At 37.3% G+C, this 17,787-nt stretch overlaps 1 protein-coding gene across 16 annotated transcripts in view; it reads left to right on the top strand.

Moving 5' to 3' along the window:
* NFIB (nuclear factor I B) overlaps positions 1-16,311 on the top strand; it is a 168,743-nt gene extending 152,432 nt beyond the window's left edge. For 15 of the 16 annotated variants that reach the window (XM_064641632.1, XM_064641628.1, XM_064641627.1 and 12 more), the window contains one exon: positions 9,651-16,311. In XM_064641632.1, the coding sequence (XP_064497702.1) occupies positions 9,651-9,668 (18 nt within the window). In that variant the 3' untranslated portion in view covers positions 9,669-16,311. The remainder of the gene's footprint in view (positions 1-9,650) is intronic. The other variant, XM_064641629.1, reaches the window with a different exon arrangement.
* Positions 16,312-17,787: the final 1,476 nt, after the last annotated feature.

The following is a 17,787-nucleotide window of genomic DNA, read 5'->3' as shown; positions in this document are numbered from 1 at the left end:
TCCCCATCATGCAGTAATTGTTTTCAATATATGGCCAGGAATGAATCCAAACTGAACTAGTATAGCACAGAGAGGGTTGATTTATTCTCCCACTACAAAGGGTGTTGCTTTTTCAGGGCACTGTCAGCCTTTAGGAAATTACATCACAACAGCCTATCTAGGAATACCCTTGAATGGTTTTAATCAGTCATCACTCGAACCCTCTTTAAAGTAGTGCCAGTTATACTGGCTGAAGCACTGTCCTACTGTTTGCTGAATTCTCTTTTTCAGTACCCATCATACAAGACCATGGGCATAAATTGTAAAAAGAAAGGAAAGGCAGGGGAAAATATTTCTAGCAGTGACCATGAAAACCTTGGTGGTGAATGCAAGCATGCTCCATGATCTGCTCAATGTTATAGACAAAACTGCCTTGCAGGTCACTCCTGGAATGCTGCCTGCCACTTTGGCCTGAAGAACATACAGAAACGCTGCCAGAAGAGCTTGGGCACGAACTCTGCCATAGGCATTTCCTTAGAGGCCTTGGCTATGTTACTTGCTCTTGGATTAAGCACAGCCTTGAGGGACAAGGAAACGAACAGTTCTCTCTTAGCAGATTGCTTTTAGGATTTGGGTTTTGGAATACAACATTCCTTAAATTCCACAGGGGTGAGAATCTAAGAGGAGAAATTATACTTACACAGGCGAAGGAGCAGTGAGACTTTCTAACACCAAAACTAACGCTAAAAAAAAGAGAGAGAATGTATTGCAAAACGAATTGTCACATGTTGGCAAAGAAATATATCCTAGTCCAGACAAGTTTCCACAACCCCAAATGCTTTGATTATGTTTGATTATGTGATTTCCTCAGATCTGCAGTGCTCATTTTGATAGTGCTTAATCTGACCTCTTACATCAGGCTTTTGTGGTTATTTTAAGTATACTGATTTTTCTGAAATATTAGTGACCTCAAGAAGGTAAAAAAGTTGGCAGTTCTTCAGTGTTAACTGCCCTGTCTCTAAAGAGATCAGGGAGCAAACATGGTCAAGCTGAAAGCTTTGTCATGAAGCATTTTTGGTGAACCACACTTTGAAAACTTGGGGAGAGTGAATGATGAAAAAACTTCTGTTGTTTCTGTGTTCTTTGTCTTATTAATAGTTGCCTATCATACCTGATGGTAGATCTAATGAATAGATTTCAAAATATGATACATAGATTTCAAAATATATTTTCTGGGATTTTGTTTCCTTATAAAATTATGTATCTGCAGGCATTTAAAGACTCAGGTGTAAGACAGTAGTGGTCTGTGCGCAAAGGAACTGAATTTTGAAAAAAAAAGAAGAGAATATGAATAATACAAGACAAAAACCCAACACCAAGCCACAAAACTTTTTAGTCATTGATGAACACCATGTTTTACAAAACCAGAAGACTTGCAAGGAATAGTGATTAAAAAAACTAGATTAATACTTTGCTTACCTGAACTAAACATTCTAGTATCTTTAAAGGAAATATATTAAAAATCCTGTGAGCATCCAAAAAAAAAAAAAAAAACCAAAAAGACTCTCAGTTACTTGATAAGGTATTTGAAAGTAGTAGTTTTTATTTTGCTCCTGATAACCTAACCATCTACACTTTTGTTTTGGTTTGGTTTTTGTGGTTTACTTAGAGCATTAATTGTACGTATTACGTCTTTATATATTTTTTCTTATACATATATGTGTTTTTGTATTTATTTGTAAATATATTTTATTATTTCTGATGAATTTTGAAAAATATTTAAACACATCCATAGAATTAAGTTCACCAGTACTTTTAAGATAATCTAGGCCAATTTTGGGTGTAAATGTAAAGAAGATACCCAGAACCATTAAAAAACCCCAAACCTTTCTTTTTTTTGGTAACTGCAGTTCTATGATAATACTTGTGTTCTTGGAGACATAAGGCAGAGGGAAGCTGTGAAAATCTGTAAGGCTCATTTTGGAAAACACAATCTCTGTCACTACGTGAGGGCAAGAGTGTTTGCAAAAAGTACACTTGAAACATGAGTGAGAGTGACAAAAAGTGTGTGTATGAGTCTGATAATGAGTTTGATCCTGAATCTAAGCCACTATTACACTATTAGTAATATTTCCAGTATAAATACTCAGAAAAGCTGGCATGGTTGGCCTCTTTTAGAGCATGTGGAGTATTTGGAGTATTTGCAAGTCTTTCACAGACTGTAGGCAGCTTTTCATTGACAAAGTGTACATTTTAACTCAGCTATTGACAAATGTGTTTTTATTTATATGAATTCTTTTAAGAATCATTCTGTGTTAGTTTTGTGGGTTAACTGTTACTTTAACTTACCTTTACAGTATCCAGGCAAATGGACTAGGCTAGCATTTCCTGCTTGTGTTCTGTTATCTTCACACATCATCACGATACAACAGCTGGTTTGTTGCTGGAGATGCTGAGGGGAGCTCTGTTCTCAGAGTGCTAAATTTCCTTCTCAACTCTGGTTGTAGGAGTGTTCAGCATTCCAAGCATCATTCCCTCCCCGCCCCCAGCACCACTCTGTGTTTATGGTAACAATGCTGATAAAGCAATCAAATGGGATAATCTGATTTGTGAAAGAAGTCAGAGAGGAAGTGAGAATAGGTGCAGATTGCTTTTGCAGCCCACCACCTTGTGCATGTCTGATATCCAGCAAACACATAGCTAAAGGAACACAGTCAGGAGCATTGCTGTGGCAAGCACTTTTTGGCAAACACAGACACCTGTTAGAGCAGTGGTTCATATACTCTGACCCCTGCCCCTCCCTCATCTCTCCCTCCTGTCCCTATTACCCTGGCAATGTTTTGGAATAGAAGTATCAATTCATTATGGAATAGAAGTATCAATTCATTAAGATTTCAGAAAAAAAAGGCTGAAGTATCCTGATTGTAATAATATTCATGGAGAGAAAATCTAATGATTTCTGATCTTTTTAAATTACTAACTCTAATAGTTTTGCCCAACTCCATAATGCAGAAAGATGTGCAGAACATTATGTTTCCTCTCCATCTAGGCAAATATGTTCCAAACACTTCCTAAGAAATTAGTTGTATTCAAGCCAGACTTGCATGCTGCCATCCCACAGGAAATGGGTCAGTAATCCATTAAAATGCCATTAGATAATCTAATTTGGAACTTAATCTCTAAATTAACCATGCTCCATACTTGAAGCGTACTTGAGAGAAAGAAAAAAAGTTTATGTTTGAATCGATAGGGGAGCCGAAGCGTGAAGAAGGCTGTTTGTTTTTTCTGTAGCTGTGGTCACGTCTCAAGCCGTCTGGTAACCAGGAGAAACCAGACATGATGTAATTCCAGATTGAACTTGAACTTCAGGGACTTAGAATGGGGGAACAATGGACCATAGGAATCAATAATGTCCATTTTCCACATGATTATGTTTGGAGCTTGAAGTTAACCTTTATGAGAGAAGCAACAAGAACTGCAGTGTGACCAAAATGAATGAGATGATCTAGAAGCAAGATGTAAAAGTAAAGAAAACAACTTCAGTAATATTTTCTGAGTAGCACTGCAGATTCCAGCAGAATTAGAAAAGTTCTTGCTCTACAGTGAACTGATTGCCTGTTCTGAGCACTCTTTGTTCACTTAGGTGGGACAAACTTAATCTTATGTTTCCTGTCATGTGATTTTTGGCAGCTGCAAGGGAAGGAGGAACATATTATAGAGAATTCCCAAGTGTAGACTGTATCTTTAACCCCTTGGTTACTCCAGCTTTCTACTTTGTCAGCTTACCTCAGTTGTTTCTTTTGAAGCAGTAGAACTGCACTGGTTTTATTTGTTTGGTTAGTTGGTGCTGTTAGGATTGTCTCTATTTAGTCATGCTAATTTGATAGATTCATAGTTATATTTTTTAAAAGTACTAAGGTAAAAAATCTAATGGTTTAAAATGGAAATAGTAGTAATTGGAGGATATGAAGTAGTGCAGGTCTGTAAAATGGAGAGTCATAGCCGACCCAGTGGCCTCTGGTAACCCAAGCACATATTCTCCATGGTTTGGCTTCACTTGGTCATGGCCTTCTCTGCGCAACTGCATGTTTTCAAACTTCCTTTAGCCCTGCTCCTGCACCAAATGCTCATACATGCAGGTCCAAAGCACAGCAGGAACATGCACCATTTCTCTGGGTCCTTCCTCTGCTACGGGTATTCTTTGTTAGTGATGGGCTCTGTAGCCTCTTCCTGTTCTTTCCTTACCCTTTTTTGTTGCATTGTCACAAGAAGGAGTCTGCAGGGAACAGAAAAAATAGTATTCTTAGAGCAGAATTCCCTTTTCCCTCTTCTGGACATAAATCGGTAGGTCTTTACCTCCTCCATCTGCTAGATGGGTGGTATGTGCCTGCTAAACTATAAACGTCATCCAAAATTAACCTGAGATATACTTAATATATCTCTTGAAGATATACTTAATGTATCTCTTGAAACAAGTGCTCACCTTGGGGAAATCTGGCAGCTGTTTACCTACAGAGACCAGTTCAGAATGTTAACAAGTAGAAATTTAGCCAGGGCACTGGGATTAGCAAAATTGCATTTCTAAAATTCTTATTATCTTAGTAATTTTAAAGGGTAAAGGTCCCTTAACTAAGTGGGAACCTAGTACAGACATAGATGAACCTTGCTTGGTGGCTTGCTATTGTCTTCTCTCAAAATTGGAGGCATTTCTACCTTTTCTGTACAAAGACTGACTTGGCAGGATCTGATTTATCTTCTGTAAGGTAATAGGTTCATGTACATGGTAATAAAGCCTCAAGAATGAAACTCTGGTTTAGATGTACTTTCTGAATGGTGAAATACTCTTAATTCTGAAACCGTAAAAGAAAGAGGGTAGTAAATGGTGGAAAATAAGAATCAGAAAGACTTCAGATTTACTCAGGTCAGATTAGATTTGTTTTTTATTGCATTTAGTTAATTGTTTAACATTATTATACTCTTCATGTTATTATAAGCCCCAAAATGGACTGTATATACACATAATGTAAGTACTACTTGTGGTCCATTCCAGTAATATTTTAATGAGAGGTTCTTGAAACAGCAATTATTATCTTTAAGAGGAAATCATGGCAGAAATCTTCATTGAATTAACATCTGGAAACTGTAATAGATACTGTAATGGAGAATGTAAACCCTGTAGGCTGTTTGCAGAATTTTCCTTTGCTGTGTTATTACATTTGAACAGATAAATACGTTATTCTTCCTGTGGATAGAGAGGGACTGATGACTGTGTAACACACCTGATAGTCTAGCTATGGTGAAGCGAAAACCCTTCCTGGTAGTGAAATTACTTAAAGATATAATGTTTCAGAAAGGTGGTCCTGCAAATCGTACTTTCTATCACAAAGGCTACGAGTACAAATCTCACTGCAGTATCTGATGGTGTTCTCATGTAATTTTCTTCAAAACTTAACCTTGAGCAGATTTTTTAGATGTCATTCATATTCCAAGGGAAAGGCATTTATATTTTGACCTGTGTCAGCACACGTATCATAGATTTCCTCAGGAGCAGTAAGCTGGAGAGCGGGGTAGGTCTGCTTTATTCCACTCATACATACAAAGACTTTTTTTTTATAGGAAGGAGAAGCTGTGTGGGCAGAGGGACATTTCATTAACTTCTTCAAGGACAGCCACTTTGCCTATGTCCTGGGCAATGGGAAAGAGTTTTGGCTTCACCGGTGCTGAGGCGCTTAGTGGACAGAGGCAAAGCATTGCCTTCATATTTGTGAAACCATGAGCTGGAACTGTACCTGGCACTTACACAAACTGCAGGATAGTGTGGTGAAGGGAAAGGTGTTATTCTATTTCCTACTATTGCTACCCATGTGGACACCCAGGCAGAATTTGCTTTTCAGCTAGCAGGAACTGTCTTGTCATTTCTGCTAGGATGCTCTACAGAGAAACCATGAATGGTTTCCACAGCAGAAGCTGAACTTTGCAATATTCACAGAGGTCCCTTCAGAACAGGCCAGACAAAGTTGACAAGAGGACCTTGCTCTTCTGGGCTGTCAGTCTGGCTTGGCTGCATGCTGGCTTTCTGGAGAGCTACAAAGCAGACTGTGGCTCATGAGGTAGCTGAAAATTCAGCTAAATTTGCCATAAACATAATGGGTGTGTGTGTGGGAATGCTGGATAGATATTCAGCTTAGCAGAGCCTGTGTTGTGTTTTTGGTTATTTGTTGTGTCACGGCTGTTCTCAGAGCTCTGTGCTGTGATTAGGGTTGTCCTCCTCAGTAGCTTTCAGTCAGGTTTCTTCCTTTGTCTACAGTGAGCATCTGGTGGTGAAACCAGGACTGCAGTGGCCCAAGATAGACTTACTGTAGTATGATAAGGTTTTTTCCCAAAATATGTTTTTTCCTAAAATATAGCCAGAACTCATCATGCCTTGAAGATCATGGCTCAAGAAGAGCCAGCAAACAGAGGGAATGGCTGTTTTTTCCAGCTGCCAGCACAGTCAGACTCTGCCCAGTTTAGATGTTTAGACCAGGACTTCAGTCATCTCCCGAGATGTGGGATTGGCAGCTGTTCGAGCCCTGCAGGAGGATGGTGTGAGGTTTACCCAGTCCCACGGGTGCTCTGCTGCTTGCACCACTGTTTCTGGCAGAAGGCTTGGTGCGAGCAGTGCAAGGGACTTCAAAACTCCCGTGGGATACACACAGTGCTAACATGGGAGATCTGTTACTCCCTTGGGATTCATAAACAGTGCTGATGAATTTGTTGCAGTCTGCATTTTTCTTATGGTCATAATATAAGGATGGAGGCTTGAAAGGTTTAAATAAACACCTGTAATAGATTTGTAGGTCATACAGCAGTAACAGTCTGGTTAGGCACTTGCTACAACTTATTTTATTGAGGACTTTCCACAGAAATCAAAATCTCTGTCTGGTATTTGAAGTAGTGGATAAAAAAGCTGCTGCAAATAGTAATTTGTTTTTAGTCACCATTTACTTGTTTTCTTCACCCACTGTAGTCATTAGAAGGTTGGCAACTTTAAAACAAAGCAAAATGTCACACATATATATGTGTCCAACCACTGAAGTGCACTGTAAATCTTCAGAAAGATAACCTGGAGCCTGTGTGTTTAGCCTTTGCCACAGAAATTGTTTAAATACTATGTTTAAATACTATGTTGATGTCAAACATTCTTTTAATTAGTCTTCTATTTTGTTTGAAGTCACTAAATACTGTAGATCGTGTGTTACAGGGCAGCAAAGAACTGTGCACTGTAAAACATACATTCAAGCAGATCCCAAGCAAACAAATCTTCTTGGTTCTTCATATTTTTGTTACTAATTCCTATTTTAACAAATCCCTGTGCTTGGAAGCAATTTGCTTTTTGTCTGTTATTTCATAATTTACTTCTTAACATCACTGAAATCCAAAGAGGAAGGAGCAAAAAAAATGCATTTTAAAACAAATTTTGAAGGAAGATGAAGAATAAGTTGAAACAATTAAGCCTCTTAGATGAGATTCTGGTATTGACTTTATTTTTTTTTTTTTGAAACATAATCTTTTCATCAGATCTCATTGGAAAAATCTTTCATGCATAACTGGGGTTTAGTCTTTGTGAGTGCTTGAAGATTTGTGATGTAACTGTGATTTTTAATTTTCAAAACTTTTTTTTTCTCCATAACAGACTTTTTTTAATAGTCAATAGACTTGAAACAAAAAAAAAAAGAAAAATTTTAGTGAAATGTATTAGCTGATCTTAGATTTTGAAAACAGGAGATTTTTTTTTTAATTTCTGAAGAGTTTAAAATTATGAAGATTTTCGGGTGTCCTTCAAGAATATACCAACTGAAAAACAAAATAAAACAAAACACCCTATTGAATAATATTTGTACTTGAGACATTGAAAAAAATAAGATATTCATATTTATTTTATTTCCTTGATGAAATAAAATTGGTGCTGTTCCCTTCAGAATTTGACCATCATTGAGATAAGCAGGTCAGGAATTCCACTTTTTTGTGTGTCTAAAACAGGACACCTGAAATTAATTGTTAGGAGTCAAAATAGTAAATTAACAGATTTAGAGAGGTAAATAGTATGAAACAGGAGTACATGACAGTAGCTGTTTGTATTATTTTTAATATGAAAGACCTGAGGAATATGTCCCCTGGATTTCACAAAATAAGTTGACTGCATTCTTTAATATTCATACAGCAGCAACTGAAAAGACCACAGAAGTCTGTCAGGTAAAATGTATTATTTTGTACACATTTAAAATAGATAATAAGAGTGTGTTTTACTCTTTACACCACTACCATGAAAGTGCATCTGCTTACCCAGGAGAGAGCAGTCCAAAAAGGGGACCAAAGAAGAGAGGAAAGAAAACTTCCAGCATGCATCCTCCGCAAAACACCGTCAGAGGGTTTAGTCTTCAGATGTGTTATCATGAAACTCATCAATCTAATCCCAGAATGTATTTCCAAGTAAGCAGTTATGTTTGTGGAAAGACCTAGTGAGGAGAAAAACTTGATAAGTGGAATGCAGAGGAAGGATGTGTTTGCATGCTCTGTGTCCAGTTTTGGTGTTACTTCTTTGGCAATGATTACTGACATAAAGATGCTGTTTTATTTCTGATTAAATGTGACAAGACTTTCTTTAAAGTCATAGAACCATATAGCGTAGGATTATTTGGGTTGGATTTCTGATTTGCCAGAATCACATCTAAGGAAAAGGCTGCTCAGGGTCTGTGCTGGGTACTGATTAGCAGCAGCTGAGGCCTGTCTCTGAGTATCCATCTTGCAAATAGTGTTGGGGACAGTACCTGTTCTGCTTGGTGCCTGTTGAACTTGTCAGTGCCATTGGGACTTCAGCTCCTTAGTGTCAGAGTGCTTTTGAAATAATGACTTAAGTTCCTTTAGTCATTGAATTGTCTTTGAAAATATTTTATTTCTCAGAGGTTTGTTGAAAAAGTTATGGTACTCACTGCTACCCTTGACTGATGGCTAGCCTTGGCTGCAGGTGTTTACATGACTGGGTCCTGTGTTAGCTGGTGTTCCTTAGACTCTGACACTTTTAGGGAAAAATCTCTTTCTGTTTTTTTGAATATTAAAAGTCTTCTGTTCTCTTGGTGATCTGCACACCTGAGAGGCCCAACTTGGGATAAACTGCTGGGTTGTAAGAGGGTAAGGTTTGCACAGGAAGCTGAACAACTGAATCTTTGTACAGCATTCTTGAAAAGAGAAAAACCTGTACACTGTAGTGTATTTCACTAGCTCTTAAATAACATTTGTTGTGCTATATATTGTCACTTATATGATTTACTTGTGTCTGCTCTATATATTTATGTCTGAAATTTTTGGGGGGCTTTCATAGACAGGCCACCTAATGTAACACAGGAGTGTTACAACTTGCAACTGAGTTCAACAAAGTTATTTTTCTTTCAAATAACTCATACTTTCACAAAGAAAACTGGGAAGTAAAATCTCAAGTAATGGTCACAATTTGGTTTCCAATTTTATTTTAAGTAGTGCTATAATGAATATTTTTCATTATAGTAGTGATATAATGAATATATTTTCTGTAGTAATAATGAATATTGGCTTAACTCTGAGTCAAATTAATTTTATGTTTTGTTTTTTCTCTCTCTTTCTCTCTCTCCTTGTCTCTTTCCCCTTTTCAACAGTCCTGGTACCTGGGCTAGCTTGGTTCCTTTTCAAGTATCAAATAGGACATCGATCCTGCCGACAAATGTCCCAAATTATGGTTTGAACATAATTGGAGAGCCTTTCCTTCAAGCAGAAACAAGCAACTGAGGGAAAAAAAATTATTACAATTAAAAGCAAAATTTAAAAAAAAAAAAAAAAAAAGAAAAAAAGAGAAGAAGACAGGATGAGAAAAGAAACTGAAGAAAGAAGAAAAAGTAGACCAGCAAATGCAGCTCTTACAATCACTAATTCCCTTATGGTTGAAACTGAAATGAGATACAAAGGGTCGATGATATTTCACTGATGGGTAGAATGCAGCTCCTGCTAAGTAGCCTTTGTTATATGAAGTCCGCTGGGAAATAGATGTTCTGTCTCCGACAATATATTTTAACTGACTTTCTAGATGCCTTAATATTTGCATGATAAGCTAGTTCTGTTGGTTTAGTATTCTTGTTGTTTACGCATGAGATCACTATTCCTGGTTATCTCACAAAACAAAGGCTAGGCAGCAGCAGCAGAGCTGCAGGAGGACAAGGGCTGTGAGCCAGCCATTTTCTCAACACTCTGATTTCTAAATGTTTTAAAAATAAGCTCTGTAGCCTTTAGTTATCAGTATGGATTTATTAAACTTTGGCCCTTAATTCAGCCTTTTATAGTGTGTTATGCGGTTTGAAGTTTTCAATCAGTATGAACACACAGGCTCTATGAAAGAAATGCCTCTACATAGGTAAAAGTGTTATCTTCTCATGCAACAGTAAAAACAAAAAAAGAAACTGAAAAAAGTGACATTTTCCCCACTAAACAAACACTTACAGAGGCAAGTGCAATTTAAAAATCGTATCTAAGGGGTCATCACTATAAGTCCTTCAGCCCTTGGACTCTAAATTGAGGGGATTAAAAATAGAAATAAAAATTACTTTGAACAAACTTACTTTTCCCCTCAATTTTTGAGGGCATTAAAAGGCATTAAATCAAGACAAATCATGTTCTTGAGAAAAAGAAATCAATGGAAACACAGCACTTATGTTGGTTTAGCTGCTGCCTCCACAGAGGGGTAGGATTTATTTATTTAAAGTTACTTGTTGCATCAAGAACCCATAGGGTTTACATCTTTCAGTAAAATCTACATCATAGAGACAAAGACATAGGCAAATCCATGTCACAAGGGCAAAGCTTACCGTTTACAAACTGGTAATACCAGGATGGGGATATGTTGTATTTAAATAATGCACTCTTAATGTAAGTCTAATTACAGGGTGCTGTAAACTTGCATGGTGCTTTCAGAAGTTAGCCTTGTTCAACAATTTTCACATATTGACAGAAATATAATGTGCATGGGCAGACATTTTGCCTCTATGTCTCTTTAAAAATTTAAAATACTCTTTCCAGTTATCCTAATTTGCACGAAGATATAATGTCCACATTACGTGCCTTGCCTTGAAATCTAAAAAATGGAAAAAAACAAAAAAAGAAAAAACTACAAAAAAATTGACATCACTACACTTGTTTTGCTGCATTTATTATAATTTTAAATCTTTACCATTTTTATGACAAAATATTTTGTATTCCAGATGCGAAAAATGTGTGACATCATGGATTTTTTAGACAGTTATACCTTTATCTCACATTTATAAAGCATATCATGGCTGTGTATAGTTGCCGCTTAAGAATTGTAATCGACCAGCAATATTTTCAGTATTTTGGTGTTTTTTCTATTAACCTTTCATGTTTTTCATCTTCCAATTAATATTGGGGGGAGGGGATACAAATTTATACGAATTATGCAATACCAAGTTTTGCCTATGTAGGTAGTGCTTTTAGCTGTATTGGTTATTATAGGTAAGTACACAGATTTAAAAAAAAAAAAAAAAAGGAATACTGTATGCTTTTTTTGTTTGTTTTAATTGACCAAAGTGGGTACTGCTATTTTTGCAGTGTGATGAGGTCCTTTTCTGTACTGAGAGGTGGACAGGGGATTTTTTTTTATACATACATATATATATATATTCTGGGGTGGGTGGGGAGGATTTTTAACACTTTACAGTGTAGCTGTGAAGCAGTGCACCCTTAGCCAGGCAAGGGCTGCAAAGCAACTGTTCTGCCTACTGTGACAAACTTTCATATCGGTTCCCTCTTTTTAACTTCACACCTGGGGTGCAAGCTGAAATCATTTCTGGATTTAAAAAATAAATAATGAATTCTGTTGGAGGCAGACTTGACTTGAGGAAATTGTTTTACTTCAAGGGTTTTTTTCTTGAGAAAGAGAGACAGACAGAGAAATAGGTCAAGACCCACAGTGAGGTGAAGCATTTTCCATTCTGGCAGATACTGCACCCAAAAGAGTGCATGTTAGAAAATGCTTTTAGCTCAGAATGACAAAGACACTTGGTTTGTCTAGGAAATGCAAATACAGGGCCAAAATCTTTGCCGGCATAGTTCCAGTGACTCCAGTTGACTCTGGAGTTGTTTATGCAGAGAATTTGCCTCCCTTAGACTGCTTGACTGGTAACATTTATTTTTTTTTTTTTTTACTTCACATTATTATTTTCATCCCTGTCCTTCCACCAAGTTTTTTAATTCACAGCATCTGAATTACAACTTTCAGCCAGCTTGGGCTACATCAGAGGTTTGCAAAGTCTTCTCATACGGCAGATCACATGGAGAGTTCTAGGCGGTAGTGGAGAAGGAATTTATGCAAGGAATTAGACTATGATGGAAATGAAGGTCTTTTTCCAGTAAAATCGCATTTGGTAGACCAGTAATGGGCCTGTTGCTGGAGACCTCTTATACACCAGGGCTCTTTGCAATGTGTGGCTTAACACAGGGTGAATTTTTCTTTAAAGCACATCCTTTTATTAGGGTGCAAGCAGAGGAGAGTATAGATGTGGATATAAGATACCCTGGTAGGAAAATCCATCCTTTGCAGTTGTCTCTGCCTTTAGGAGGTTTTCTTACTCTGGAGCAGTCCCAGAGGTGCAGCTCCAGCTTCAGCCACCCCTGTGAGTACTGGTCAGGGGCACACCACCATTAGTCGCTTCTGGCTTCAGCCAGTCCATGTTGCTTAAGAGCCGTGGTGGTGGCACAACCCTGTGTCTCCAGGAGGAAACGTGTGGGCAGGGCCTGAATGACTAAAGAGACAGGATTTGTAAAGAAATAAATCTTTGAGATTTAGCTAAACTGAAGAAAAATATAAGACACAAAAAAAAAAAAAAAAAAGAAAAGAAAAGAAAAAAAAGGTAAAATTATGTTGTTCTTTTTCTGAGCCCCATGGTAGATCAGTTGTTTGCTAAACATATGACAAAGTATGCTCGACCCAACCGGAGTGCATCATAGGCTCTGGCCTGGTGAAATAAATTATGTGTTGTCCTTTACACATGTCACTGATGCAGAACAGTTTGGAAGCAGAAAGGTGTGCTAGGGCGACATTCTTGATTATTACCATTAGAAAGGTGTTCCCCATATGCTTTCAGTAGCACATTGGGAGAAAATTGGAACAAATTCAGGCTTCAACATGCAATAGCCAAAACGATGATTGCCCTTGTAGGAAGATGGATGTCCTTAACAGAGCCTTTTTTTAATCTCTGACCACCTATATGCAAAAAAAGCTGAGCTTACAGATGCAATTTTTTAAAAAGTAAACTCTTTTCTTCCATGTGAATAAATGAGATTGTTCAGCAACTGTGGGTTTTTGACACCTGCCTCTCTAATAGAAAAGCCTGTTTGGAAGATAATGAACTTTTCATTTATTGTAGGTTGGTTTTGTTGGTTGTTTTGTTTTGGGTTTTTTTGAGCTCAGCAGTCAAAAGATTAAGATGATTGAGAACTCAAATCCAGTCTCTGGCCTCCTCCTTCACCAGGAAGTGTATTCTGACTAAATTGAGCCACCCCGTTCTATGTGCACTGTTCTGCCTTTATTAAGTTGCTTTGCAGCCCTGGCCTCATGGCTGTGCCACTGAAGTGTGTTTCCCCTGGAGTGACATGAACGCTTGAGGCTTGACTAAGGAAAAAAAAAAGGCAGTGAAGGAGACTGTACATAAAGACATGGCAAAAATATTAATTATAGCAATATAGTTGTGGGGTGATGTTCAGGTGGGCAGCTCCATTGAAAATATGTGAATGAGCTTGTGAAGCTGCAAGTAGCAAGAAGAAAGGAGGATCTTCTGAATGAACCGCCTACCTTGTAGACAGTAATTTGTACACTGTATAGTTTTGTTAAGGATTTTTTTTTAATTAAAATACCCTTGTTTGTAAAGCTAACTTTTTAACAATTATAATGGAAATGTGTTTCCATTTTTAAACAAAAATATTCTTTGTTTGGAAACTGGACTTGGGTTAAAACTCTCCAGTTTCTTAATTTATGTATTAAAAAAAAAAATCTGTCCATGTTAGGAGTTATTTCGCAGATTCCTGTGCTTGAAAAGCGTGGGTTACTAATCCTTTAAAAATGTAAATGGAGAAAAGTTATATTTTATGAAGGTTATTTTGTTGTATTTAGTATTGGAAAAGTTGGTTTTCAGAGCATTTCAAAATGTTGGAAGCACCACTGTCTTTTTATTAGTATATATGGCCTTTAGCAAAAGTTTTTGTGATTGTTACATGATGGTATTTAAGATTAGGTTCACAGAGCAATTCAGGATAGGCAGAAAACTAAAACAGTACTTAAGTCTCACACAGCTGTGTCCTCAGGGAGCAGAATTTTGGATTTGCAACTTGTAGCTTCATAAGGACTTAATGAAAGAGATTGCACAAGGACATCTGTGACACCGGAGTGTGTTCTGTACCTAAATTTAAATTATGTGTACTGTGTGAGATTATGAAGGCTGCAGAAAGTTATCCCATATTCAGTGTACAGTTTTCACTTTCAATAAAAAAACTCTCTAATGTTGCTGGCAGTAAGGCCCCAAGCATGACATCCTCTATGGTTTACATGATCCTGTCAAGGTCTTTTGTTAACATTAACCAGCTGCATGCTCCTGGATTTTTTTATTGGGTTTCTATAGAAAGCTTAAGAAAAAAAAAAGAGAGAGTAAAATCATATGCCAGCTAATAAAGTTAAACAGGAAAAGCTCAAAGCTGAATGTTCTACTCCATGCTGAAGGAGCTGAAAACTGCCTCCTTCTTATTTGCACTTTCTGCTAGTTCCCCAGTTTTTCTAATTTTTCAGAATTATGTGGGTGTGGTGGAGCACTGCAGTTGGAGGATAACATGGACCACTTATTTTGCCCTTTAACCCTGCACAGTGACCTTTGCATCAGCCAAACTTATTGCCATGACAACTCTTTGTACTGTTTCCATGCCACAGCTCTGTTGGTCACGTTGTCAGTAGTAAAGGGGACAAGTTGGAGACGGTCAATTTTTACATTTTTTGTTGCAATTTTTTCTTCAATGGTTGTAAGTAGTTGTTTGTTTGTTTGTTTTTTATGATAAAAGGGTTCACTAGTTAGTACTCTTTAGAAATATCTGTGTGTTGCAATTCAGATGTATGTTGAATTTGTAAAAAGGGCTTCAGTGCCACTAGCATCATGATATACTAGAATAAGCCTTTGATACTTTCATTGCATGATACGGTAACAGTAAAACAAAAGGTGGCCTAAATAAATGGAGAGCAGTGTGAGCTAGTGACACTAAAGCCAGTCTTTGTATTACTGTATTTTTGACAGAATCGTTTTGAAAACTGTGCTACAGGGACTGATGTGGCAAATGTATCTCTATATGCAGAAGGAAGTTTTTTAAGAAGTATGGCTTATTATGCATTCTTCATTGAGGGCATTGAAGTTGCATGGACTGATAGAAGTTGATGCAAAATGAGAAAGAAACAAAAACCAGCAAAATGTTTACCAAAAAACTCAAACAAATGAGCAGTGCCTGTTCAATTTCACAGTCTCTGTTGAGTTCAGCTGTAAATATGTTTCAGATAACATTTTCTTCAAAAATAATCTCTACAACATTGTAGAATGTGAGGGGTTCCTTAATCCCAGGCATAGGCTTCTCAAGAGCTGCATTAGATGTCTTCATTAAGCTGTTAATTTGTGCTTATATCATATAGAACTTTTAGTAAGCTGGGAAGAGGCACCCCATCTCAATGATATTTCTCTGAGAACAACTTTTGTAGGGCTGTGTGTTTCTTTAGATACATTTAGTACAACTGTAGGTGACAAGTAGTCAGTTATTGCTTGCTAGCTACATACCAGGGTTGATCCATTTTAAAACTTTTGGCATTTTTCCCCATACTGGAGGCCATAAATCCTGAAGGTTACATTTTAATTAAAAAGACGGTGCATGCACAGTCTTTGTGTAATGAACCTTCACTAGTAGGATGTATTACAGTACAGCTACTTAATTTTGGAATTAGGGCCCTCTGGCATCAAAACTGCTTTTAGCCTGAGTGTTAACAAAGGTTTTTATTGTGCCTGGTTGGAGGATAATAATGTTCTTTTTGGTACTTTTTTTTTAGGTTACAAATGAACTCAACTGCCACAAGTTTTAAACTGGTGTAAATCAAGCTTGACTTAATGTGATTGTTACTGTTATATCCAGCCTACACTGCTAGCAGCTGCTCATACTGCAGTCAATTACTGGAAGCGGATATATTTCCTATGCAAAAACTGTTTAAACAATAAAAATGAGCTATGCTACAGACTCTGGTCTTATGTTTTCTTTTCTGCCTCTAAGAGTCATAATTAGTAGTATCTTAGAAACTAACCTGAAAGCTTGTACCCTGATAGCATGGTACAACTTAGAGAGTTCTGTATATACTAAGTTTAGATTTAACGTATTTGTTTGCACACATTTTGGCTTAGCAGTTACACTGGAAGCAGAGGAGAACGAGAAGAAAAGGAGATACAGTCAGATAATTGGCTAGATTTAAATTTTATGTTTAGTTTTCATCATCATGTTTTACCAACCCTAGTAATTACACAGGTGACCTGAATGTGGTGTAAGATTCATCATGACAGCGAAAGGGCAGGAAACTTCTGTTTTCTTTTAATGCCGTTGATTTGTGAGACAGTCAGTCTTTGATTTCTTAACTGCCTTCATGATAGCATGTTAATTGAATAAAGATGGTAAGATCCAATCTTCCCAAAATTCTTTCTGAATCCAGAAAACTTTGTTTCAGCTAAAGATCCTTCAACTCTACAAAAGAAGAATTATTTTTCATAAGTGTGAATTAGGCGTATGTATGGGATGTTTCATTCAGCTCATGTTCTCAAAATAGATAGTTTTCTGCTTAGGCTGTTAGGATTCTGTAAACCAGTATCAACAGAGAGCAAGTGAAATGAACACAGTCAAGAAGAGACTGGTGGGATCACAATGTAAGGACTTAAATTGGATTATATATAAATCATCAAATTTTGTCCCACAGTGAAGCCAAACAACTCTTCATCTACTAAACAACTCTCCATCTACTTAGACAAAAATATTCTGCAGTTTCTAGAGCATAAGATTTATCCAGTTTCAACTAGTAGTAAGAAAAATGGAAAATGGTTTAATATTTTTCCCTACTGGTTTCTTTACACAAAGACAATTTGTTTATTAATTGTACTATTTTTTCTGTGAAAGGCCCTTTGTTGTACATGTGTGTCTCCAAAACAAATTGCCAGGCATGAAAATTTAGGAAATTCAAACAATTTGCCCTGCTAGAATTTCCTTGAATGATGTCATTTGGACATGATTTGAAAACTATATTGAGGATTTCAGGTTCCATGCCTAAAGCTCCAAACCATAAAACTTTCCTGCATAATCTAGAGACAATTAAATTCAGTCCTACCTCCCCTTTCTGATAAGAAAATGCCTTACTTTTCCAACCACTCTTCAGCATCCTGCTGCTGTATACAACTCACTAGAATCCTGCAGCAATCTTACATGACTTTGATCCCCCATTCCATGCATGCCCCACTCCATGAGCCAGCTGCACAGTAGCACTGATGCAAATAGTTCAGGACAGAGACTGGCAGCTGCCTGCATCTATTCACAGGGCCAGTGCCACAGTCAGGGCTGCAATGCTATGCTCAAGGTACACAATGCAGTGCCCAAGAACACTAAGATAGAAGTGGCAAGAGGAAGAGAATGCAAAGACCATGACTTGCAACTTCATGGTGAGGACAAGCCCAAGGG

This window comes from Pseudopipra pipra, chromosome Z (assembly GCF_036250125.1).
Source record: "Pseudopipra pipra isolate bDixPip1 chromosome Z, bDixPip1.hap1, whole genome shotgun sequence".
Taxonomy (NCBI): domain Eukaryota; kingdom Metazoa; phylum Chordata; class Aves; order Passeriformes; family Pipridae; genus Pseudopipra; species Pseudopipra pipra.
Note: the sequence above shows the minus strand (reverse complement) of the source record. Positions and strands in the feature narration are given on the sequence as shown.